The 23,107-nt window shown below is 36.5% G+C and overlaps 2 protein-coding genes across 3 annotated transcripts in view; both read left to right on the forward strand.

The window, feature by feature from the left end:
* Window positions 1-3,388: 3,388 nt before the first annotated feature.
* LOC149090300 (uncharacterized) lies at window positions 3,389-8,918 on the forward strand. The gene is made up of 2 exons (XM_089235839.1): window positions 3,389-3,599; window positions 7,417-8,918. Exons 1-2 carry the CDS (start codon window positions 3,485-3,487, stop codon window positions 7,758-7,760), a joined length of 459 nt encoding a protein of 152 aa, XP_089091965.1. The 5' UTR covers window positions 3,389-3,484; the 3' UTR covers window positions 7,761-8,918.
* A 2,873-nt stretch (window positions 8,919-11,791) lies between these two features.
* Window positions 11,792-23,107, forward strand: part of Asap (ArfGAP domain of ASAP) — a 49,711-nt gene continuing 38,395 nt past the window's right edge. For both annotated transcript variants that reach the window (XM_089233945.1, XM_089233952.1), the window contains exons 1-10: window positions 11,792-12,054; window positions 15,710-15,782; window positions 15,940-16,032; window positions 16,463-16,524; window positions 17,765-17,839; window positions 18,487-18,536; window positions 19,268-19,343; window positions 19,451-19,504; window positions 20,017-20,102; window positions 22,826-22,988. In XM_089233945.1, coding sequence (XP_089090071.1) covers window positions 11,929-12,054; window positions 15,710-15,782; window positions 15,940-16,032; window positions 16,463-16,524; window positions 17,765-17,839; window positions 18,487-18,536; window positions 19,268-19,343; window positions 19,451-19,504; window positions 20,017-20,102; window positions 22,826-22,988 — 858 coding nt within the window. In that variant the 5' untranslated portion in view covers window positions 11,792-11,928. The remainder of the gene's footprint in view (window positions 12,055-15,709; window positions 15,783-15,939; window positions 16,033-16,462; window positions 16,525-17,764; window positions 17,840-18,486; window positions 18,537-19,267; window positions 19,344-19,450; window positions 19,505-20,016; window positions 20,103-22,825; window positions 22,989-23,107) is intronic.

Below are 23,107 nucleotides of genomic sequence, written 5' to 3' on the forward strand. Positions count from 1 at the left end.
AGAGACTTTTTCAAACGGGAGGCCAGCTCGTATTCGTGCCTCGAAGCTGGAAAACCAGCTAGCTTCAGCCGACCACCACAGTGCCGTCAACGGGGGTCGAACGTGGATCCTCAGGACGAGAGCCCAGCATGGGTCAGTAGTAGTAACAATCAAACGATGCTCAGACTTGTGGTAATTTGTGGGAAAATGACGATTTGATTCGTCCGAATCTTCCCGTTATAATCTACACAAAGAGAGAACTTTTTACCCAACCTGTGGTCAACTTTGTAAGGGGTCCACAGGACCATTTTCATTTACTACCATTGCGATGAATGATACATTTTGTATCGTGAATTGCAATTTATTCAATTTTTATGATATGGAAATTATAGAAAAGCAATACATTTTGTACAGAGAAGGCAGGCTTTCACGGCCGCAGTTTATAATAAATTTTATACCTTTCGAGCTGTTATGCTGTGTTCCAAACTGCTTTGTAGCAGACGTTTCGTCCACTACTTCATCGATGTCTTTCTCACTGTACAAATATACAGGGTGATTCTAAATTCATTTGACAAACTTTAAGATTTATATGTGTATATTAGGTGATATAATACACCTAAACAAGCATTTTTGATCGTAGAATCGTGCTGCTGAATCGCAATAGCAGATAGAGGGTAGAGGGTGTTTTTGGAGAACGATTTGCTGATTTTTTCCGACGGATTTGCAGCAATATGTTCCATCATTTATTCGAGTGTGCATATGCACCTTCGTATTGGATTGAAGTTTGTTTTTTATAGTTGCAAAGACCATCTAGTTTATGCTACGCCAAACAATGAATACGCGGTATAATGAGTTGTGGTAGAATTTGCGTTAACAAGTTGCACCATGAGAAGACCTACTACGTTACAATACCCTGCTTGGTCGATCTTGCGTTAGTTAATACTCGCGACCAGAGAGGTCGCGAGTATTAACTAACGCAAGATCGACCTTTAGAGGGAAGTCACATTGGGTTCGGGAGCATAAGGAATCTCTCCCAGAGAAATTTCGAGCTACTTACCTTCAAAAGCATCTTAAATTAACAGAAATTGATAAAGATAACATACGGTATAAAGGTGTACTCTTTCGATATTTTCATTTTTTACTGAACTATGTGGAAATATTTTTAATTTTTGATCGTCTTGGGGAAAGGGCACTTGCCCCCTATGTTCTCTCCTGCGTACTACTCCTCTGGTCACAAACGTATGAACTCACGCCAGAAAATTTCGCTGCACCACCGTATAAATAAAAAAGATGGAAAAAACACTTACCTTTTTGCTACGCAACCTAACAACATGTAAGCAAGAACATAAAGTGGGGAATGACTATTTCAAAAACAAAGAAATGAGAAGAGCGTTTCTTGGATTTTCAATAAATGCATTTTAGCTTTGGATTCGGAATTAATATATTAATTTATCAGTTTTCATGTTTTCTCCTAAAAATGCGCAAAACCACATTTGTGATACTTGATTGAATAAATTTCTTCTTCGTATTATTTTTAGTAAATTTTACGTAGAATTTTAATGCGTCATATGATGTATATATATATGTGCTAAATAGCTCAATTAATCCTTTGAAGGGCAGACATTTTTTCCAAAACCCATAGAGGAAAAATTTAAACAAGTGCGCCCTCTACGGGACCGACTTCCCCCTTCAAAGAAGAATTATTATAGTGATTGTTATATTTACCCCGTCAGAACGTTTTTATTTAGAAATTTTCTCGTGACATTTTATACCTTCCAAACGTTACACACGCCCCCCCCCCAACGGGGTTGTGACCAACACTTTGAGAACCACTGTATCAAAGTAATAGAGGTGAAGAAAGAAAACTCTTTTCAGACAGTTGTATCTAAAGGGCGGCAAAATATTGTTCGCCTCAAGCGGCAGAATTTCTAGGACCGGCCCTGAGTGCTGCTGCCATCTGTCGTCAATTTTCATAACTATGAGTGAAGTGTAGTATAATGATTGAATATTGTACCGTTGTAGGCCGGTTGAACTCTGTGTTGAGGCTTTTTTAACGGCGAGATCGGCTCGAAGGTGGGAATCACGAAAAGCCAATTTCGCGAGTCCGTCTCTATGACCACTCGACCACCACAGCGGCAACCATGTTGAAAGACTGTATGCTCTCTGCGGAGAGAGACTTTTTTCAAATGGGAAATCGGCTCGCATTCACGCCTCGAAATTGTAAAACCGCAGAAAACGAATTTCATATCGATCAACACACTCTGGGCCACCAACCTGGTTCAAACTTAGATCCTCACGATGAGAGTGAAGCAGGATGCCCACACGACCGCACAACAGCTTCAAGAACCATTGTCGTACGGATCTATAAATGTGCTGGGGCCACCTAATTGATCTAAGAATGTGCTGCAGGTCACTTAAATGATCTAAGAATGTGTCGTTGATCATTTGAGTGATATGGAACTGCACCACAGTTCACTTAAGTGATTTGAGAATGTGCTTCGCGCTACTAAATTGATTTGGGAATTCGCGGCGGGCTACTAAAGTGATTTGGGAATGTGCGGTTGGCTACTTAAGTGATCTGGAAGTGTGCTGTGAACCATTTATTCGAAGTGAAAATGTGCCGCAGACCACTTAAGTAATCTGAAACAGCTCCCCAGATCATTGAAGTGAATGCGCTGTAAATGTGCTGTGGGTCACTTATATAATGTGAAACTGCACTGCGAGTCACTTGTATTATGTGAAACTGCACTGCGAGTCACTTATATAATGTGGAACTGCACTGCGAGTCCCTTAAGTGATGTGGAACTGAACTTTGGGTCACTTAAATGATCTATAAATGTGCTGCGGGTTACCTAATTGATCTAGTAATGTATCGCATAGTTCATTTTTACAAATGTAGGTTTTGAGGTCGCGGACCACAGCAGATGACTCAGAGGGCCATGGGTGTAGCTTACATGGTGTAAAGTCACATCCTTATAGAGGATATGTAATATGCACCCTTTCTATCTATTGAACCATTGGTGATAAAAACATAGGTTCAGTTTGAAAAAGTATTCATTCCAGAGGTATTTTATACGATCCCGAACTTCCTGTTCCTCTAACTCCCAAATAAAAAGTTGTTGCGTTGTCTCTTCTGAAATAGAAATCGTTTCATTGATGATGATTTTTTTTTTTTTTTTTTTTGCAAAATACGATTTTTAATAAGCATGCAAAAAGAAAAAGAAAATCTAGTTGCCTTCGACACGTGGTTTCGCCTGAACGGACGACAACACCTCCTGTTTTTTTGAGTCGGCATCTTATCTCTATACTTTGCCGTTTATCTCGACAAGAAGCAAAAACACTTAATACGATCATTGCTAATGCACCTCTATTTTTTTTTTCTTTTTTCCTATTGGGTATCATTGTTCGGAACAATATATCGCAGAGAATGTTCCAGTTGCATCTTTTCGTAGGTGGATAACGTTATATTTCAAATAAGGAGAAAAGAGTACGAAGTTTCTGTAAGATGTCTCTTTGGAAGAGTATGGTTTATGGTGGTTTGATTCAATTAATAACCGGTGGTTCATTTTGGTGGAGTATAAGCTGCCAAGGCATCGAAAATCGTCGCGTGTTCTCGAATAGTAAGTAATAAATACTCCCATGAACATTAATTTGCGCAACAAAAATTCAAATTATTCAAATATGCTCATCATAATTTTTTCCTGGGTGTAAAATTCAGAATTAAAAATAAAAAACCAGGATCATCAACCACATAAAAAATTTGTCGAGTTGGGCGTCCTAGATTGGAACTCTGTCAGACCAGACAAGGCCCGGGCTCGGTCCCTTCTGGTATATAACCTGTGTGAGTTGGGCCATCGAGATTAGAACTCTGGCAAATATTCCATAAAATCCTGCAGAGCCGCCCTATGTACGACAGTTGCTGCCCCACACTCGTGTAATAAAATAAAAAGTATATAAAAATTGATTCCTTTTTATTTCTTTAAGTACTACTGCTTAACCTTGTATGTGTGTTACTACCAAATCCCGAAATCGGCCAGTTCACAAATTGGCCAGTTTCGTTGTAAATTGCCTCGGTCAATGTACGAATTTCGGGCTTTTTCCAGCCAATTCTCGAAGTGGCTAGAGATCTCTGGCCTGGCCAAAGTCCGAAAAGAAAAGGCATGATTCGGGGGTCATCACCATTTGGTATATCTTTTCGTGATAATTATGTCCACGTTAGCTATGGCAACCCATCATATCGCACTCATGATGCGGTAATGAATTCTTTTTCTTCAAAATTTGGTAGAAAAAACTATGTCTGTACTAGCTGTAAGTATGCGGCTTCGCTCGCGTGAATGTGGTCATCTGGAGTTTGTTCTGCAATGATTTCCCCATATAACATTTGCACCACGTTGGGGTTGGGGGGGGGTTTAATTTTTAGAAATCCCGTCGTACTGATTCTCTTTATTATAAAATATAATACTCGCCAAATTTCATATTTATAGTTTCTGCTGTTTGGACTCAACGATAATTACGATGATTGTGCCGTATAACCTTTGAAACTACTCCTCCCACATATGGCCCCCTTAGATGTTGAATTTTGAAATATCCCTTTTCAGTGAGCCTCTACATTACAAACTAAAACTACTGACCAAATTTCATAATTATAGCTCCAGTGGTTTCGGCTCAGCGTGATTCTCTATGCAACCTTTGAACCCCCTCCTCCCCTTATGACCCCCTTAGGGGTCGAATTTTGAAAAACCTTTTCTTACTGAGTCTTACCTTCATTGAATGAAACTACTGACGAAATTTTATGACTTCAGCGGTTTTTGTTAGACATGATTTCTACATGCTACCCCCTTAGAGGTCGAATTTCTTTGCTTTTTTTTACGTCATGAAATAACACTTCTGAGCAAATTTCATGGTTATAGCTTCAGTGGTTTGGCTCGGGATGATTTCATTATGTTACCTTTGACCCCCTTAGCGGTCGAATTGCAAAAAATCTCTTCTTAGTGAATCAAAACTATTGACCAAGTTTGATATTTATAGCTTCAGTGGTTCTGGCTCGATGATGATGAATCAGTCAGTGAGTCAGTCAGGACATGTTATTTCATATAAATAAATAACTCTGACCGAATTTCATATTTATAGCTTCCAGCGGTTTGGGCTCAGCGATGATTGCCCATAAAACTTTTGAAACCCCCCCCCCCCCATGTGTATGAATTTTGAAAAATTCATCGTTAGTGAGCTTTAACATTACAAAATAAAACTATTGTCCAAATTTGATGTTTAAAGCTTCGGCGATTTCGGCTCAGTAATTATTGTCCCATATAAACTTTGAGCCCCCTCATGACCACTTTAGGGGCCGAATTTCGAAAAAAAAAAACCCCTCTTGCTGAGTCTTTACGTCATCAAATAAAACTACTGACCGAATTTCATAAATATAGATAGCTCCAGCGGTTTCGGCTCGGCATGATTTCTCTCTATAACCTTCGAACCCCTTTATGATCCCTTTAGTGGGGGGGGGGGGGGGGGTCGAATTTCGGAAAACCCTTTCTTACTGTTAGTGGGTCTTTACTTCATGAAATGAAACTACTGACCAAATTTCATGAATATATCTTCAATTTCAGCTTGGCGTGATTTCTCTATGCTACCTTTGAACCTCCTTTCGACCCCTTTCGAGAATTTCGAAAAACCCCTTCTTGGTTTGTCTTTGCGTCATGAAATAACACTTCGATACAAATTTCATGATTATAGCTTCAGTGGCTTTGTCTCGGAATGATTTCAATATGTTACCTGTGAACCCCCAGCGGTCGAATTTAAAAAAAAAAAAACCCTTGTGAGTCTTTAAGCAATGAAATACAACTATTGACCAAATTCGATATTTATAGCTTCAGTGATTCCGGCTCCGTGATGATGAATCAATCAATCAGTCAGTTAGGACATGTTATTATAATGTATATATGTATAGATTATTATATAAATAGTTTTTGTCTCTCATGTCCTTTCACTTTATCCTTTCACTTTCCGGGTGAGTGCCCTAGGCCATTAGGCCACAAAGGGAACGAATCTCCCAATCTTTCCTCATGTGACGAGAGGAAAAAAAATAAGAGAAATTTTTATACAAATACAAATACAACGCCACAACAGGCAAAATGTCAGCCACCTCGTTGGGCAATTTGCCTGTTGTGGCGTTGTATTTGTATTTGTATAAAAATTTCTCTTATTTTTTTTCCTCTCGTCACATGGAACTAATCGCATATATATCTACTATATATGTGTAGTAGGAGGACGGACCGTATATAGGATCGTACGGACGTCCATGTGCGGTCCCTTTTCAGTGCTCACGAGCTCCAAGGAAAGATTGGGAGATTCGTTCCCTTTGTGGCCTAATGGCCTAGGGCACTCACCCGGAAAGTGAAAGAACATGGGTTTGATTTCCCACGAAAGTAGTTGAATTTTCTCTCTTTCCAAAAATTCATCATCCCAACAGACAGTTGTTAAAAACCTTCCTATGGATAAGCGAAGAGTGACGTTGTCCTTTTATATATGTATAGCCACGCGTTGTACATTTATAAATGTATCACACGTCGGTGATGAAAAAAATGTACTTGGGGCCAGACACGGAGCGTCTTACACCAGCATATCGGACATTGATCTTCAGTCACTTTGTGAATTGGTCGGCGACTTTGGGTAGACTTTTTCGTGGATTCCCCGTGAAAGGGTTATGCCCCCCCCCCCTCATTTTGCAGATTGTTTCAAACAAGAAATTGTCAGAATTTCTAAGAAATATGCAAAATAAGAGTACTTTTTAGTGGGGAGTGGCATTGTCGCGGTTGCCTTGCCCTGCTTATGGGCCTGATTCCTCTGGCGAATTTCTAACGAATTGATAAATGCTGGAACGTGAGCTCTAAATTTATGTGGGACCCTAACGCATTTATGTTGTCAGACACGAGCTTATTTGTGTGTTATACTTTTTTTTTTCAAACAGAATACTCAGATATGTCATTTATGTTTCAAGAGGTTGTATAGTTATTACTTAAAATAAAAAAATAACTTTTTATACAGTTCCCGTGTGCTCCAAAACCCAATTAGAAAGTTTTTGCCCTGTCTCTCTTGACGACAAAAAAATAAATTCCACGTTTCTAAGTGGAATATGCACTGAGATATTCGAATTCGAAAAACGAAGAAAAAATGTCATGACCCCTGTTTGCTACGCACTCTGTATATGTTGACGCTATTCATTCACGACAATGATCACAGAAGTCAATACATTTCCTTATAACAGAATACGGCCGGGATTACACAAAAAGTTTGATGAAGGATCTTTTATAAAACTTAAAACAACCAGCAATCCCATTGGTTACATTCACTGGAATGTAGCTGATTGGTTTGGTTGCATTAGTGTGACAGAATAAATATTCGTACGCACTTTAATGATTTTTTTTCTTTTTGCAGAAAACTCGACAAATCTCATGATTGATTTACCAGAGGAAGAAGCTTCGAGAAAAGCCGAAATAGTCCATTTAATCTTGGCGTTAATAGGTGTCCTATCACTGTTTGTAGGTCTTTGCCTTCTATGCAGTAAATGCGGGAGATCACTCAAGGAAGGTTACATCTACTCCTCACTTCCAGAACGGAGGGATTACTTCACCTTCGATTCGCTGGAGAACTCTTCTTCAAATGGTCCTATAAACTATTCACCGATCATCAATATCACCATCACCGGCAAGAAGAACGACAAAAAGTGGAGCACTCAGAAGGATATACAACCATCTGAGTCCCTTCTACATCTCCACTGAAGAATAAGATTGCGAAAATGTGCGGAAGATTCAGCCAAAGCCAGGAGATTCGATCGAACGACCTGCGAGATGTAGTGTTGCATCATCTCGAGCGACATCTCAAATGTGGCAAAAGTGTTTTAGCCTGTGTGGAACATTATAGAATGTAGATGTTATCGCGCGTTCACTCTACCCGAAACAGAGATGAGAAGATTATTTTTCATTTTGTTTTTTCTTGAATTTTTCACTTCATACTCATGTATACGACGATGAATTAAAACTTACGTGGCAAATCGTTCATGAAATGAGATGAGTGCAGGGACGGCTCGAGCTTACCTGCCGTCCGAGTGCGGAGACTGATGTATCGCCCCTAAACGCGACCCTCGTGGGAAGCTGATAAGGCTCCAGTCTAAAGGACCTCAAGAAAAACCTGATGTTTTTTCAGAAGGAAGCCGCACAGCATTGTTTATCGTGCAAAACGTCCGTGACCACACGTACCGCTTTTAAAGCAAATTTTTGTGCTTTTTGGTCTAGAATTGTTTCATCGTTGTTAATAATGCTAGATACTTTTATCCTCAAAACAGGACTTACTTGTGAGCCGTCATCACTTACACTTATTCTTTAAGAATGACGCATAACAAGGTTGAGTTTTATTAAGAAACATTTCAAAATGGTGTTTCTGGTGCTCCGGGGACCGGACAAATGAGAAGCCGATTTTTTTTCTTTAACTTTCCTTTTCATTTGATCACATTCTGAAAAAAAATACTTGGTGAGGGAACCAAAATGTGTGTGTGTGCATACTTGCCCCTTGTAATAAAGTACAGGGGAGGTTCTTGGACCATGCGACCCATTGCGGCCGCACGTGTGCCACTCAAGAGGGATGCAAAATCGTAGGTGAATGGGTGAAAAGTTTCATTCACTTAAAAAAATCGAAGAAAATTGTTTCTGCCCGCTCTGGTGGGGAACTAAATTCGAGATAAAAGGCCAAAAAAAATTATTATTATTATTATTATTATTTATTTATTTTTTTCTTTTGTGGAATTGCTGGGATAAGTTGTAAGGGAGGAAAAAGCCCTCAAGAGGGTTGGACTGACAGGGCTCCAACCCGAGGGCCCATTACTATCCTCTCTCTCATCATATTTTTTTCACAGTATAAATTAACTGTAGAAAGCCCCCCCCCCCCCCGCATGAAATACCTGGCTTGTGGCCCATGCAATATTGCAGCTTGGGGACCCTGACCAACACCCACTAGAAAATTCTATCTTTAAAAAAACGCGGGCCAGGTGCGACCGCACCTTGCGTTTTGGGGAGGGCCCCGCATTTGCGGTAACAATAATTTCTTTTATAAGCTCAGGGCTGTCATTTCAACTTTTTCCAGGGGCAAAGAACATGTACTCAATGTATTTATAATTCTATATATTTGTATATATATATACATATATATATATATGTACCATTTTTAGTGTATTTTCAAAAGCCGGGGGTGGCGACGGTCCCCCCCCCCCACAAATGACGTGCCTGTATAAGCTCTGAATTTTCGGAAATCAGCATCTTCATTATGAAAGAAATAACTCTTGAAAATTCTGCATTTTTAAAGAGAAAGAAATATAATTCTGAAATTATTTCTTTCATAAATTCAGAATTTCCACCATATCTGGCATTACTTTTTAAAAAATTCTAAATTATCATCAATTCTGAAATTGTATCTTCCATTTATTCCGAATTTTCATGTATTGTATGAATTTTCGAATCCCCCTCTCACAAAAGGAAAACAATCCAGAGCTAAGGGGCCATTCAAGTATTACGTAAGCAGATTTTCAGCCATTTTTGACCCCCCCCCCCCTTGTCAGCAGCTTAGAATATTTCATATCTTCAAAAAGGGTGGTTGATGACGTAAGCAACTTCAAACCCTCCCTCCCCTCTTGTCATCAAAAGTCAGCAAATCCGAAACCCCCTCCCTCGATGCTGACGTAATACTTGAATGACCCCTAAGGAGCACGCACTGCTATTATTTTCGTACCGGTCCTCGCCATGGAGGAAAGAATAGGAAGGTTATTCTTTCCTCCATGGGTCCTCGCGTCTGGTAAGGACGGCCTTGATCATCATAAAAAAATGTTAGGAAACACTACCATATACCATTACACAGATTTGTCTCTAGAGGACAGTCTTCTGTATGTTGAATGTTTTAGCATCTCTATTTTTGGCAGATTTTTTTCAAAATTTCCAAATTATTGGCAAAAATTTTATTTCTACCTTATTGGGACGTTAGTTACTTATGTACGTTTGATGCTTTTAAATTCTTATGATGCTTATTTATGTTACTAAAGTATTTAATTTTTTTTCCGTAAGCATTTTTTAATGTCATTTTTTTTGCGTGTAGAACACTTGTTTGCATAATATGTATAAATAACATTAAAAAAAATTATGATGAACGTGTGTGCGTTCTTGTAGTACATATAAAGCATCTAAGGATTCAATTCATGGATTTACCAAGGGCACAAACCTGCGGCTCACAAAGGGGTTAAATCCGGCTGCAAGTGATGTTCGTAAAAAGAAGGATCGCGGGCTACAGGCTACATGTAGTCCTACATGTAGTCCCGTTCATATGTGCACACATATTGCAGTATCATTGGGAGTTCTAGCACCCGCTTGACGACTTTTTTTCCTTCGTAAGGAAAGAAATTGATAGCAGCCATTAATGAAAATTCTTGAAGCGGGATTTAAACCCGATTTTTCTATTTCCCATGTGAACGGGGCTTTTGTGGCCGATCCGGTCATTTTGAGACAATTTGTAGCCCGCGAGTGGTAATCGTGTGTCGCGATATCTCTCCCGCGGACTGAAAAGATTATGCATTCTTGGTTTGCACGGTTCGTTCTGATCGAATCACCTCCATCGATCAATGAGGCCGACCCGCGTTCTGAATCCGTGACTGCCCCAGGGTTCCAGACATGGATCCTATTTACAAAATTATTTTTCATTATAAATTTAGATCACATTATGAATTCCACCTAAAGTAATTTCAGACGAGTCTTTAATGGACGATCTGTGTTTGAAGTATCGGCGATAAATATAAAAAAACTGATTTTCTTGTTTGGTCCTGGGAAATTCTATGAAACCACCGGTGAAAAAAATCAGATGGAACGGAAACGCGAGTAATGCGTCAGCATCGGAGGGGGGGGGGGGTAGTTAGGATTTGCTACTACTACTTAACCGAACATGTACCTCGTACATATTCTTCTTCGGAATTTCTAACGAATCGGCATATGCCGGAATGTGTGTTCTGAGTGTATGCCTTAACGTATTTAGTTGTCGAGTTGCGCTTGTTTCGTGTTCATGCTGCCATCTGACTTCCATTTTCTGAAGTAAGGATGGAAATGCTTGAATTTTCATGTTTTGTGAGTATCGTGTTGTAGGCCTGCCTGCTCTCTGCGGAGAGACTTTTTCAAATGGGAGATCGGCTCACATTCGTGCCTTGAAGCTGGAAAACCGCAGCAAACCAACTTCAGCCGACCACCACTGTGCCGTCAACGGGGTTCGATCCTGGATTCTCGGGACGAGAGTCCAGCACGATGCGCACACGACCGCACAGCGGTGTAAGGATTTGCTGACTTTTGGTGACGGAGGGGGGTTGAAGATTGCTTACGTCATCAACCACCCTTTTTTGAGGATATGAAATATTCTAAACTGCTGACGAGGGGGGGGGAAGCAGTGTTTTGCTGACTTTTACTGAGGGGGTCAAAAATGGCTAAAAATCTTCTGACGTAATACTTGAATGGTCTTCGTGGCGAAAATTTGGCGGGATGTCCTTCTTCCGATGAGATGAAATATGGTCACGTAACTCATACCGCAGAACTTTGAGAGTTGAAATTTTCCCATTTTATTTATTAAGCGAACTTTATAATTAATATTCATTCGTCGCTTCAAGTAGTTGATGAATTTGTGAATAGATTTAAAAAAACTATAATTGGGGGGGGGGGAAGGGTAATTTCACAAATTCGTAACTCATAAGGCGTGCCGAGTCAACCGCAACTGTTGGGATCGATTGTTGATGTAGTTGGAGAGAAAAAAATGTCCAATGCGTAGTGTGAGAGGAGCATTTCCTGTGGTCATCGCGACTAAAAATCGTATTTTGTACGCGGAAAACTCACTTTTTTAGTCGCGCCTTTTTGAAAGAAACCAGTCGCCAAGATGCCTGGTTTGATGACAGTCGAGGAGTTCGTCTCGGAGACCCGAGAGGATTACAACTCCCCCACGACCTCATCCTTCGTCAGCAAGATCCCTATTTGTCGCCAAACCGTAGGTTCCCTGGAGGAGGTGAGTCCAACCAACAACGACGAAAAACACATCCAACACAGATTATTCATTCGATACAACATCAAACATCCCCTCTAACTGCACAGTGCAATGCATTACACAGCCATCAATTGCTCATCTCAACAGTGCAATCATCCAACCTATACTGGGTTTGTTAGTAAACAAATCCATGCAATATTATGTGCAATGAAAACAGTATCCACGTTGTTTTAAATAATGCACTTGAACATGAATTGTGTTCCTCTCACATATTCGACAAACTGTATGAGTGATGGGGTTTTTTTTTTTCACACTCAATTTTCTAACTATAAATATTGATTTTAACGGCACATGTCCAGTAACCATGTAAATAAAGTAAAACCTTCCGCATCCCAAATAGCAAATTACTTTTCGAATTTGCATATTCGAAGATATAGCTGGGCCGAGAGTTCGTATGCGAGGTCAGTGACCAAGCCAATTTCTACAATGTTTGGAACACACGTAGTAGTGATACAATAAACAGGGCCACATCCGAATACTTTGTCAGCCGGGGCAAGCACGTATTTTGGTACCCCTTTTGATGTAGAAGGAGCATTTAAAGTATTAATTTGGCACTCCTCTGGGTTCAGCACCTGAGGCACCAGACCTACCCACTCCTCCCTAGTTGCGGTCCTGACAGTCAAACCTCCCAACAGTGACCATTAATGGGACCAAGAAAATGTGGCTGTTATTAGGAGGTTACCATTGTTAAGAGATTATGTAGTCCTGAAAAAAAATTATAATTTTTGATTGCGTGTTAAAATATAACAATCCATATTATAACTAATTAAAAAAAGTCCTTTTGTAACACATATTTACTTTGCATTGAAAATGCATGCATTTTGCATGAGTGTCTTTTAATTTGTGATTGGACACTTTTTATATGGTTGACACAATTGATTTTATCAACCTCAACCGCACGTTTTTGTGAACAAATCCTCTGATCCCAAACTCTGCAATCTCTGTAAATAAGTTTCCACATTTATAAATTTTCTATTCTCTGAACAAATGTTTCACGTCCACATGGGTTCATAAAAAACAAATATTGACTCTACTGTTAATTTCATTCGAGCAACAGTTTGTTAAATTCTAATTATAAAATGCAACTGGTTTTAGCAAAAAAAAAAATTTACACTTTCGTGAAGAAAAATGTTTTGTACTGTGCTGTAAGCTTTGTATTTGCAGACATGCTATTTTTCTCATGATACACATCATTTTTCTTTCGTTCTCGTGATCAAATATGGCCATTATTTGAAAATCCTTGTTCAGAGGTTGACACCATCGTCAATCCAATAGGTTCTTTTTTTTTCCAAGGAAAATATGGCTGTTGTTCAAAGATGACTGTTATGGGAGGTTTCACTGTTCACCTATGGTTTGGCTATATACTTAACACCATTCTTGCTAACTCTAATTTAGCTGTATACAGTAAAACCCTGATTTGATGGCACTATCATTTTCAATTCTGGAACAATGACGAGTTTCGAATCAAATCATGGTTTAATTGATTCATTTTAATTTCTGTGTATGTAAGATTTGATGAAAATTTCTGGTGCGAAATCTGGATTCCACTATATTCCCACCCAACATCATTCTTGCCACTTCAGATAAACGATCATTCTCACTAATAACTGTTATTTGATAATAAAAAATATGAACACATTATATCAACGCAATGAAAACAATGTTCTCAGCAGCATAATAATAACAATTTGAAATCGTTTTGAAGTTGGAAATGGGAAGTGAAGTTAGGATTATATGATTGCTGAATTGCAACTGTTTCAGGGTTTCGAGCAACCTTTAATATCAAGAAAATGAAGAATGGTCAGAGAAAATTTAAAATATTTGGTAATATTTGAATAAAAAATTCTGTGAAGGGAAGAAAACAAACTTGAAAAAAAAAATTGAAAGGTTAAGATCTTGAATTATACAGTAAAAGTCTGTTATAACAAAAAATCTAGCTATGAGTGATTTGCAAGTGATTGTCAAATAGCTGATATTAAAGATACAAAAAATATTTAATTACAGCAAGTAGAAAATTAAGACATATTCGCTATAACATCAAAAAAATTCTCAAAAATTCCTTCTTTTTTCAAGAATCAATCAATGATGTTCATCATGGCACGTGCTGCTCGTAAAAATTACTCTGAGGTACTTCCAACAAAGAATAGACAGTCAATTTTTTTAACTACCCCCCCCCCCCAACCTCCTATTTTTGGACTTCCGTACTATACACATGGGTTATGAGATGATTTTATACTTTTGTCTCTTCTAGTGACAGAGACTAAGGGCATAACCCCCACATCCTGGAGCAGGGCCCTAGGCTGAGATCTTTTACAGTCCCCCCCCCCCCCCAGACCAGACTTTCACAGGTCTCTTTATGGTGAATTTATAGCGTGAAAGAAACAAATAATGTCCTGGGCCTTAGGGCTAGAGCCGTCAGCTCCACCCTAGTGGAGGCCATGACCAAGGGATCAGAACTACCTTCACATGCTGATGTAATTTCTAAACATTTATTGTCTTCAGACTCCGATTTACTAATCTGACATAGAAAATTTCAGATGCTAGTGCCAATGACATACCCCTTGCAACATGGTATATATATTTATTGAAGAAAAATTAATATTTGTTTAGGATATAGTTTGAATGACTACATATATATTTATAGGTGTGTCCACACAGGCACACTCACCCTGACTCGTGCTCACCATTGTTTTGGCTTTTACTCACTGTGCTCTTGCTCTCTCTTTTTTTCTTTCTCCCTCTCCCCATGCACAACTTGAATCTATCACTGCTGTATCTTCCCCTTAATGTTTGCCTGGAGAACATGCATTTCTTGACTTACGATGAAATATTTTGTGACAGCCGTACACATGGATGGAAAATCCCAGCAATCCACTCAAGGACAACTCACAGTGTGCATATATATAGACACATCTTAATAATCACTGAAATACCATAGGTTAAAGATCACTCGTCCGAGCGATTCATTACCGTTATTTCTAACAGACCTTCCTATTCTTACACCTTTTGTTCAATGGAGCAGGAACTCTCAATGAAAATTTTTGCAATGAAAATTGTGATTCAATCTTCAGATACTCTTTCAATTTGAACTGAAATTTTTGTATCTAAATTTTTTTTGTTGATAATCTGCACTTGGGAATTTTGTTCCTATATACAAAATTGCATCCTATTTACAGAGCTTGAGGAGCACAAGGTGCCAGGTCACCACTGCAACTAGAAAATTTGTACTGGTGCTTAAAATGTTCTGTCTCGGACTATTAAATTGAAGTCTATGAATAACAGAATATTTTATGATTTCATGACAGTGCCTCTCAACACATAGACTGTAGTTCTGTTTGAACCTCTCAGGGGTAAAAACCGCAGATAACAAGCACCAGTCTAAATTTCTCACTAAGAAATGCTGATTTTTTTTTGACGTAGGAACTGTTGATTATATGCATAAAATTATGGTACATTTACAAAATAATAATTTTAGTTACAGAAATATGCTCTTTAAACAGTTTTTCTCCATATACGATGAGCATCAAAAATATGATAATCTGAAGGTGCCTACTCTTTACTGAATATTACTGGTTATGACTGTTTTTATAATATGTTTTTTGTATCATCCTTATAGGCTTTGGACTTTGACAGAGAAGGGCTCACTAAAATGAAGAAAGCAGTCAAAGCAATCTACAATAGTGGCAATGGTAGGTTGAGACTAGGCAATTGGTATTACGTTGTTGTTTTTGGTAATTGGTTGTTTTCTGCAGCTTGTTGACTAAGGTACATTACCATGCAGTTATTTGCATTGAATTTGTAATGGAAATGAGTAATAGTTTTCTATTTCTTTCTCCTTTCAAATAGCTCATGTAGAAAATGAAGGGTATCTCTCAAAAGCTCTAGATAAACTGGGGTCCAATGCGATGACAAAAGATCAAGAGCCTACCTATGACATTGGTTTGTATTTTCTAAGACTTTATGAAGGCCTATTTATTTCAAAATAAAGGTCTGTAGATCTAATAAATTGTTAAATCAGTGACCTGAAAAGTCAGAAAAATTAAAAATGAAAGAGAAAAGGTAAAATATTTGGCAAAAGTCAGGGAAATATGCAAGTATTTGATGAAGGTCAGGGAAAAGTTCTGTGAAGGGGGGGGGGGGGTGTGTAGTGGTACTGTAAAAAAAATTGAAACAAAAATTTAAATTTTAAATTTTTGTATCTGCTGAAAACAAAATTCAAAATTTTATAGGTTAAGGTTTTTAATTATATTTCTTCCCAGAATTTTCATTTTCATCTGCTGGGAACCTTGTAAACCAGTGTTTTATATGAATTTTAAATTTTATAGGAATGTGCTATATTTCCTAAAATATGAAATATTTCTTGATTTAGGTGCAGCATTCATCAAGTTTTCGATTGTTACAAAAGAACTGTCAGCTCTGATGAAAACACTTGTGAGCACAATATTTCTTCCCTTTTCCCTTATACATTATAAATAGTATTAAATATATTACTGTTTCTGTTTTGAAATTTCATCATGAACGAGCTGAATTATTTATTTCATTGATTTTGAATATTGGGGTTATTTGTATGTTTCATGTGTGAACTGTCATCTTGACCTAAATTATTAATACCTATGTCCAAAAATTTAAAAAGATTTAAAAATTGGTTCTAAGCTATGTATTAGCAAATGGTATGAAATTGCAACTTTAATGTAATTATCTTGAGTAAATTAATGCAAGAAACATAAATAAATTGAATATTATCTTGAGCAGAGACAATAGCATCTTAGCTAATATGCATGTATGTTTATAGCTCAGAAGGAACTAGTTTCAATATCCGTAATTTTCTGTGTATAATCCACATATTATACAAATACAAATACAAATACAAATACAACACCACAACAGGCAAATTGCCCAACGAGGTGGCTGACTTAAGAACATCATGGATCCCCGAGCCATTTTTTGGAGGCCCTACCCACTACTGCTACACCACACATGCACCCCCATCCCCCCGCGGAACCCCCCAACGAATCGGTACATGCGGGAATGTGCGTGTACGTGTAGTGCAACCTGACGTAAAGTTTGTTTTATGTGTAATGCTTGTTATGTGTAGTGCTGTCATCTGCCCCCAGTTTTTCTAACTATGAGTGAAGTGTTATGGTTGAATGATTTACCGTTGTAGGACTGTTGCTCTCTGTGGTGAGACTTTTTAACGGGGAGATCGGTTCGCATTTGCGCCTTGAAGTTGGGAACCACAGAAAACCAACTTCAGCCGACCACCACTGTGGGGTTCGAACCCGGATCCTCGCATCACGAGTCCGGCACTATAACCACTCGACCACCACAGCGGCATACAAAAAAACTGAATTTCTTAACTCAGACCCCTGTGTATTATTAAAAAATGATTTAAAATAATATGTATACCAGATACCATAGATGTGAGGGAAAAAAAAATTTCTGAAGAAATCATGATTAAAATCTCCTTAAAGATTAGATTGTATTATTGGTGAATTAAATGTGCACATGCAGATTATAGTATGACTTTTCTCTCTGAAATTGGCATGTGCGGATTATACTCGTAACATTATTAGCTGCCAGTGGCAAAATATAATTGAGAATTTATTTGTAATTTATGTTTTGCTTTGTATATATTCAATTATGCATAAAAATATGAATTTCTTTTAAATAGATGCAAAACCTTAATAACATCATCATGTTCCCTCTGGATAATCTTTTAAAAGGGGATCTAAGAGGCGTCAAAGGAGTAAGTTTTAGTTTTTTAATAATAGAATATATTTTTGTTTTCAAAGTATTTTTTTACATTTATAAGAATCTAAGAAACTGTGTAAATTAAGTGTATTACTCAATTATCACTCTCACCAATTCAAGATCAGTGGATATTTACAGAGTATAATGTTGCAGAAGTAATTCTTTTTGCCATTTTTATTCCCAAATATGTGAGACAGATGTCAGCACAAATAAGAATGCAAAACAAGCACAATTCCGACAACATAAATATGTCAGGGCCACACATACACTCAGAACATATATTCCGGCATGTACCAATTCATTAGAAATTCTGTAGTAGAATGTTTAGAAGGTACATGTACAGTTAAGTAGCAGTAGAAGAAATAATTTTGGTTGGAAGTTTTAGTTATAGCATTTTAGATGACATTAATTAAGTTTTGCTCCTGTCATATATGTGTGACCAGGGAAACAACTAAATGCATGGTATCCTTATGTGTGGAACTACTTTTAGTATCAAAATTTATAAGTAGAAGTTCTATCTGTGAAATTTTTCATTGAGCATCAGAAATTATATTTTTTGTATGGCTCTGAAAATAAAATATAGAATTGACTTTTGTCCTTTTGTATTATTATTATTTATTTTAACTTACACTCTTGTGCTAGGATCTCAAAAAGCCTTTTGATAAAGCATGGAAGGACTATGAAACAAAAATGTGAGTTTTGTTACACAAGAAATTTCTTCACATAAATTAAGTACTATTGCTGAATTTCACTTGATATTTTTTGATTTTAGTCTAATATTATTAATAGTTTGTGACAGTTATGGTAGCATGTGCCTAAAATTTAATATGTATTCAATAGTAATAAATTTTTGTTAATGTCAAACTTAAGTTATGTGTAAAAGATTGAATTTAATTTTTTTACAGTAATTTATGTACATTTTTTGTATCTAAATTTCTGTTATTGGAGTTCCAACCATGTTGATTTCCGTAATGATGTGATAAAAGTTCAAGGCCCAAAAATAGAAACGAGTATTCTAAGTTAAAGGATTCTTAAATTTCAAGGAAGCAAGCAGAACCTTAACAGCAAAAAACTTTTTTTTGCTGGTTACCTTCCAATATTTCAACTGGCATGTGGTAAGAAGAAAGCGTTTAACTTATGCATTGTGAGTTTTAAGGTCAGGACTGACTTTCTAAGCAATTAGTCATTGAGAAATAGTTCTTGTGGAAAGGTTTTTTTTTTTAACACAATATTAAATTTAATTTTTATTTATAAATTCTAGACATAAATTTAATGTTCACAATTTTTAAATTTCAAATAAAAGTAATGATGTGATAAAAGTCTCATCATTATGCTTCCGTATTAATGTGAAGTATTCTGCATATCAATACAAATTCCAAATTTTATCTTTCATATCTATTTAATGTTTTTACTTACTTTATAGTGCTAAAATTGAAAAAGAAAAAAAGCAGCAAGCCAAAGAAGCTGGTTTTATAAGGACAGAAATTTCTCCTGCTGAGGTTTGTTTTTCAACTTAAGATTGCTATATGGTTTTCTCTAAAAAAATCTTTCAATTCATTGTTTTATTGTGCCTTGGTGTTTTTATTTGCTTTCTATTCTAACCTAGATTGCAGAAGAAATGGAGAAAGAAAGGAGGATATTCCAGTTACAGATGTGTGAGGTAATAGGATCATATGAATCCATATTAAAGTTGGACAGGCTACATAATTTTGATTTTATTTTTTCGAACAAATCTTTTTGCTTTGTGAGAACTTAAAATTTAAATGTGCTAAAGTTAAAAAAATTGTTCAACAACCTTGATAACAGAACAGCTTACCATACAATGTGCGGAACATACAGTAATTACAGTGACATTTTTTTCTTTCTCTCTTCAAAATATGTGTATATCTGTTAGTTTTAAATCATAACTTTTCTTTAAATTATGAAATTATTTTTAAGCTTACTTTTATTCATACAATGAATGTTAAAATGTTGATTTTTCTTTTGCAAAACCCTTTGTAATGAATTATAGAACTATAAGAAATTTTCTCTTTGAATGAAAATTTTAAGAATGCATATGCATTCCAAGGTATTAAATGGTAAGATTCTATTAAAAACTTTATGTTAATTGAATTTTTTTTAACAGTTGTAGGTTTTCTAGATTTCATGAACGATTTTCTTTTCACCTTTCAGTACTTAATTAAAGTGAATGAGATCAAGACCAAAAAAGGAGCAGAGTTGCTGCAGCATCTTGTTGAATATTACCATGCACAGAACAAGTGAGTGTTTTTTTTTAAAATGAATTTCAGCTTTCAAGTCCATTTAGCTTGTTTATTGAACAATTTCAATGTCAACTTGGAAGGTGCCATTGAAACATATCAAGGTGTTCCAGGCAATGGACCAGGAAGGACACCAAGTTTGTTTTCGTTCATTTAAAATTTATGAGAAGGGGGGGGGGGGCATAAAATGGACACTAGCCCCAAGCGACAATTATGTTTAATTGCTGTCCTGGTTGTAGAATGTGTGATGAGATTTTTTTTAACAGGGATATTGACTGCCCATGAAACTAGAAAATGACAGAAAGTCCAATTCATCTCCACCACTGCATAACCAGTGGGATTCGAACCCAAGCCTTCATGATGTGAATACCTCCTGATGCCCATATGATCTCGCAGCACCTACCATCAGTGCTGAAAATCATTGAAAAAATTCTGTAACTTTACTTTAAACACTCAACTTGGGATAAACGGAGGCACCTTCCAAACTAAAGAGAGTGACAATTTTAGGGATTAAAAGCAGGATAAAAAAAAATTACTTCACAAAACATAATGCAAAAAAAGCATTTTTTATAGAGATTTGGATTTTCATAGTGATAGGGGAGTGGTGCTGAAACCAAATCTGCCCCTTCTGAATAAAATCCCTGTAAGTATCAGTTTCAGACCCTGGTACTACAAATGTGTATGTTGCTTTTTCTCACTGTAGAAATATTTCTTTTGACCTCAGAGGGTTAAGCGCTTATTTACATGGTTGTGCAAGTTTTGAGTTAGAAATATGGTGAATATGAACTTGGGGGGGGGGGGGGGGCTTTTATCAAAGGGCAGTGCTAAAACTTTTCTGAGATTTTTAATAGTAGATAAAATTTACATTCTGTCCTTTTTGGTTTTTTTATAATTAAATTACAAAAAAATGGTATGAAAATTTTTGTAATTGCAAAGAGAGATCTAAATTGAAATTCTTATATTTCCGTAAAAATATTTTTTAATCAAAAGATAGTTAAATAGAAAAGGATTTGTAATATTCTCTAATGTGGATAATCCTCACTGAAATCCAAAGATGTCTGCAAACACACATTATTATAATTTAATGTAATGATTCCTATCATTTTTAAGTTCAGGGCATTTTTAAGATGGCTTTCAAGCAAAAATTCCTCTGTAAAAAGTGTGATTTATTACAAAAAATTTTATAATAAAATTCTGGGAAAAATTATATGAAGATGAATATACAATGCATCATCTTGGCTGAAAAAAAATTGAATGAAAGGAATTGTTTTTAATAAAAAAAAATTGAAAATTTAAGGAAAAAAGATTTGCTTACATTTATGTTTTTAATGCATTTTTTGAGTATCAAAATGCAAAAACATTTTGAAAATTCCAAAAAAAATGAATGCTTGAGTCTGAGAAGGTCAAGCATGATTGAAAATGCATTGAATGCGATGATTTTAAGTGTCCGAATGAAGATCTTTTGCACGTACTTGGCATGTAATTCAGAGTGTCCCTTCAGAAACATAAAGCAAGAGGATTCTCTGAGAACAAAGAAGTGCCTACTGAAAATGCAAAAGTTTTTGGAGTTTTTTTTCTTTGGGAAAAAAAGGAAATAAAAGACAAGAAATTGTAATTGCATACTATATATCTATAGAAAAAAATACATTCAGATAAAAAAATTTTTCTTTTAAAATAACCAAAAAGTGATCTGTTGCTTGAAAATTCTCAAAATATGACCAATGTGGGCATTAACCCCCCTCCCCTGGGGGAGATAGAATGTTCCAGGGGGGTGGTAGAAGCTACGGTTATAACATAGGATCCTATGGGTTCGATTGTGTTGGGGGGGGGGGGCAATCGGACAGAAAAAGTTGGGAAACCTTTTCTGTCCGATATAATCTGCACTAGATTATTCATATGAGAAAAGATCTATGTTCACTGGAACCAGTACATTCATCATATCAGGCATTGTCTGATTAAGGCCAGAAGTAAAAATTATTAAATTTATTCCTATACCGTAAATTAGTGAGATCTATTAATATGTTTGAATAATAAATTCATTCATGTATATTTATTTCACTGCTAAGACTCACCTTTATTTTTTATCCCTTTGAAGAACCTCTTCCTATCCCTATTTTATCTATATAAAATTCAACTCACTTTTGAGATTTTATTGTACATAATTATTTCACTGAACATAGAATTGCACTCTGAAGCAGAATATGCAGAAATCTGTGACGTAAGTCACAGAACAATCTGGTAGAATTAAAAAAATAAATAAAATGTAGAAAACACATTATTATGAGAATTTTCACTTCACAGAACATTTCCAGTCAGCCGATGGTTCATTGCAAAACATTCTGCTTTGGGAGAATTGTGTCCGAGTTATTTCCAGGAGTTTGGTTAGTCTGCCTCAGTGCAACATTGCATTTTCTATTGTAGTTTTCAGTTCACGTGTATAATACTGTATACTTCATCCTAGTCGTTTTGTTTTTCACTCATATGGCACGATATTTTATAACTTTTTTTGGTTAAGCTTGATCTTACAAGTTCTTGCACCATTAAAAAGACCAAATCCAATGTTTTTTCTGTTATTTTGTGTTTATTTGTGCAAGTGCTTATCTGTACTGTTATTGTATAGGCCTAAGTTCATTGTCTTGTGTATTGTTAAGTATTCAATGTATTGTGAATGCAGTCCTTAGTCAGTCATTTTGTCTAAAAAAAACTTTCTTCATCAAACATAGTTATTTTCAAGATGGTCTCAAAACTATAGAGCATTTTAGTGGTTATATCAAAGAGTTAGCAACAAAGCTCCAAAAAATCAGGCAAAAGCAGGATGAAGAGCGAAAAAGGTTAATTGATCTCAGAAGCATCTTACATAACTCGCCTTCAATAGATACTCGCGAGGTAACTATACAATAGTTTTCATGGCTTGTAAACATACTGTCATGCAATTTACATTGTTTTCTATATTTTAATATTGTCAGTTCTTGAATTTTTTTTTCTTTTGTCATTTTTTAAATGGC

Source organism: Pholcus phalangioides, unplaced genomic scaffold (assembly GCF_987345545.1).
Source record: "Pholcus phalangioides strain wild (caught in Gottingen) unplaced genomic scaffold, Ppha-v1.0 ptg000001l_1, whole genome shotgun sequence".
NCBI lineage: Eukaryota > Metazoa > Arthropoda > Arachnida > Araneae > Pholcidae > Pholcus > Pholcus phalangioides.

What these genes read in the sequence shown, in the direction of transcription:
- LOC149090300 (XM_089235839.1), top strand. Translation starts at nt 3,485, where the DNA reads ATGTCTCTTTGGAAGAGTATGGTTTATGGTGGTTTGATTCAATTAATA. An exon ending in TCGTCGCGTGTTCTCGAATA is followed by an intron (nt 3,600 to 7,416) that starts GTAAGTAATAAA and finishes TTCTTTTTGCAG; the next exon opens with AAAACTCGACAAATCTCATG.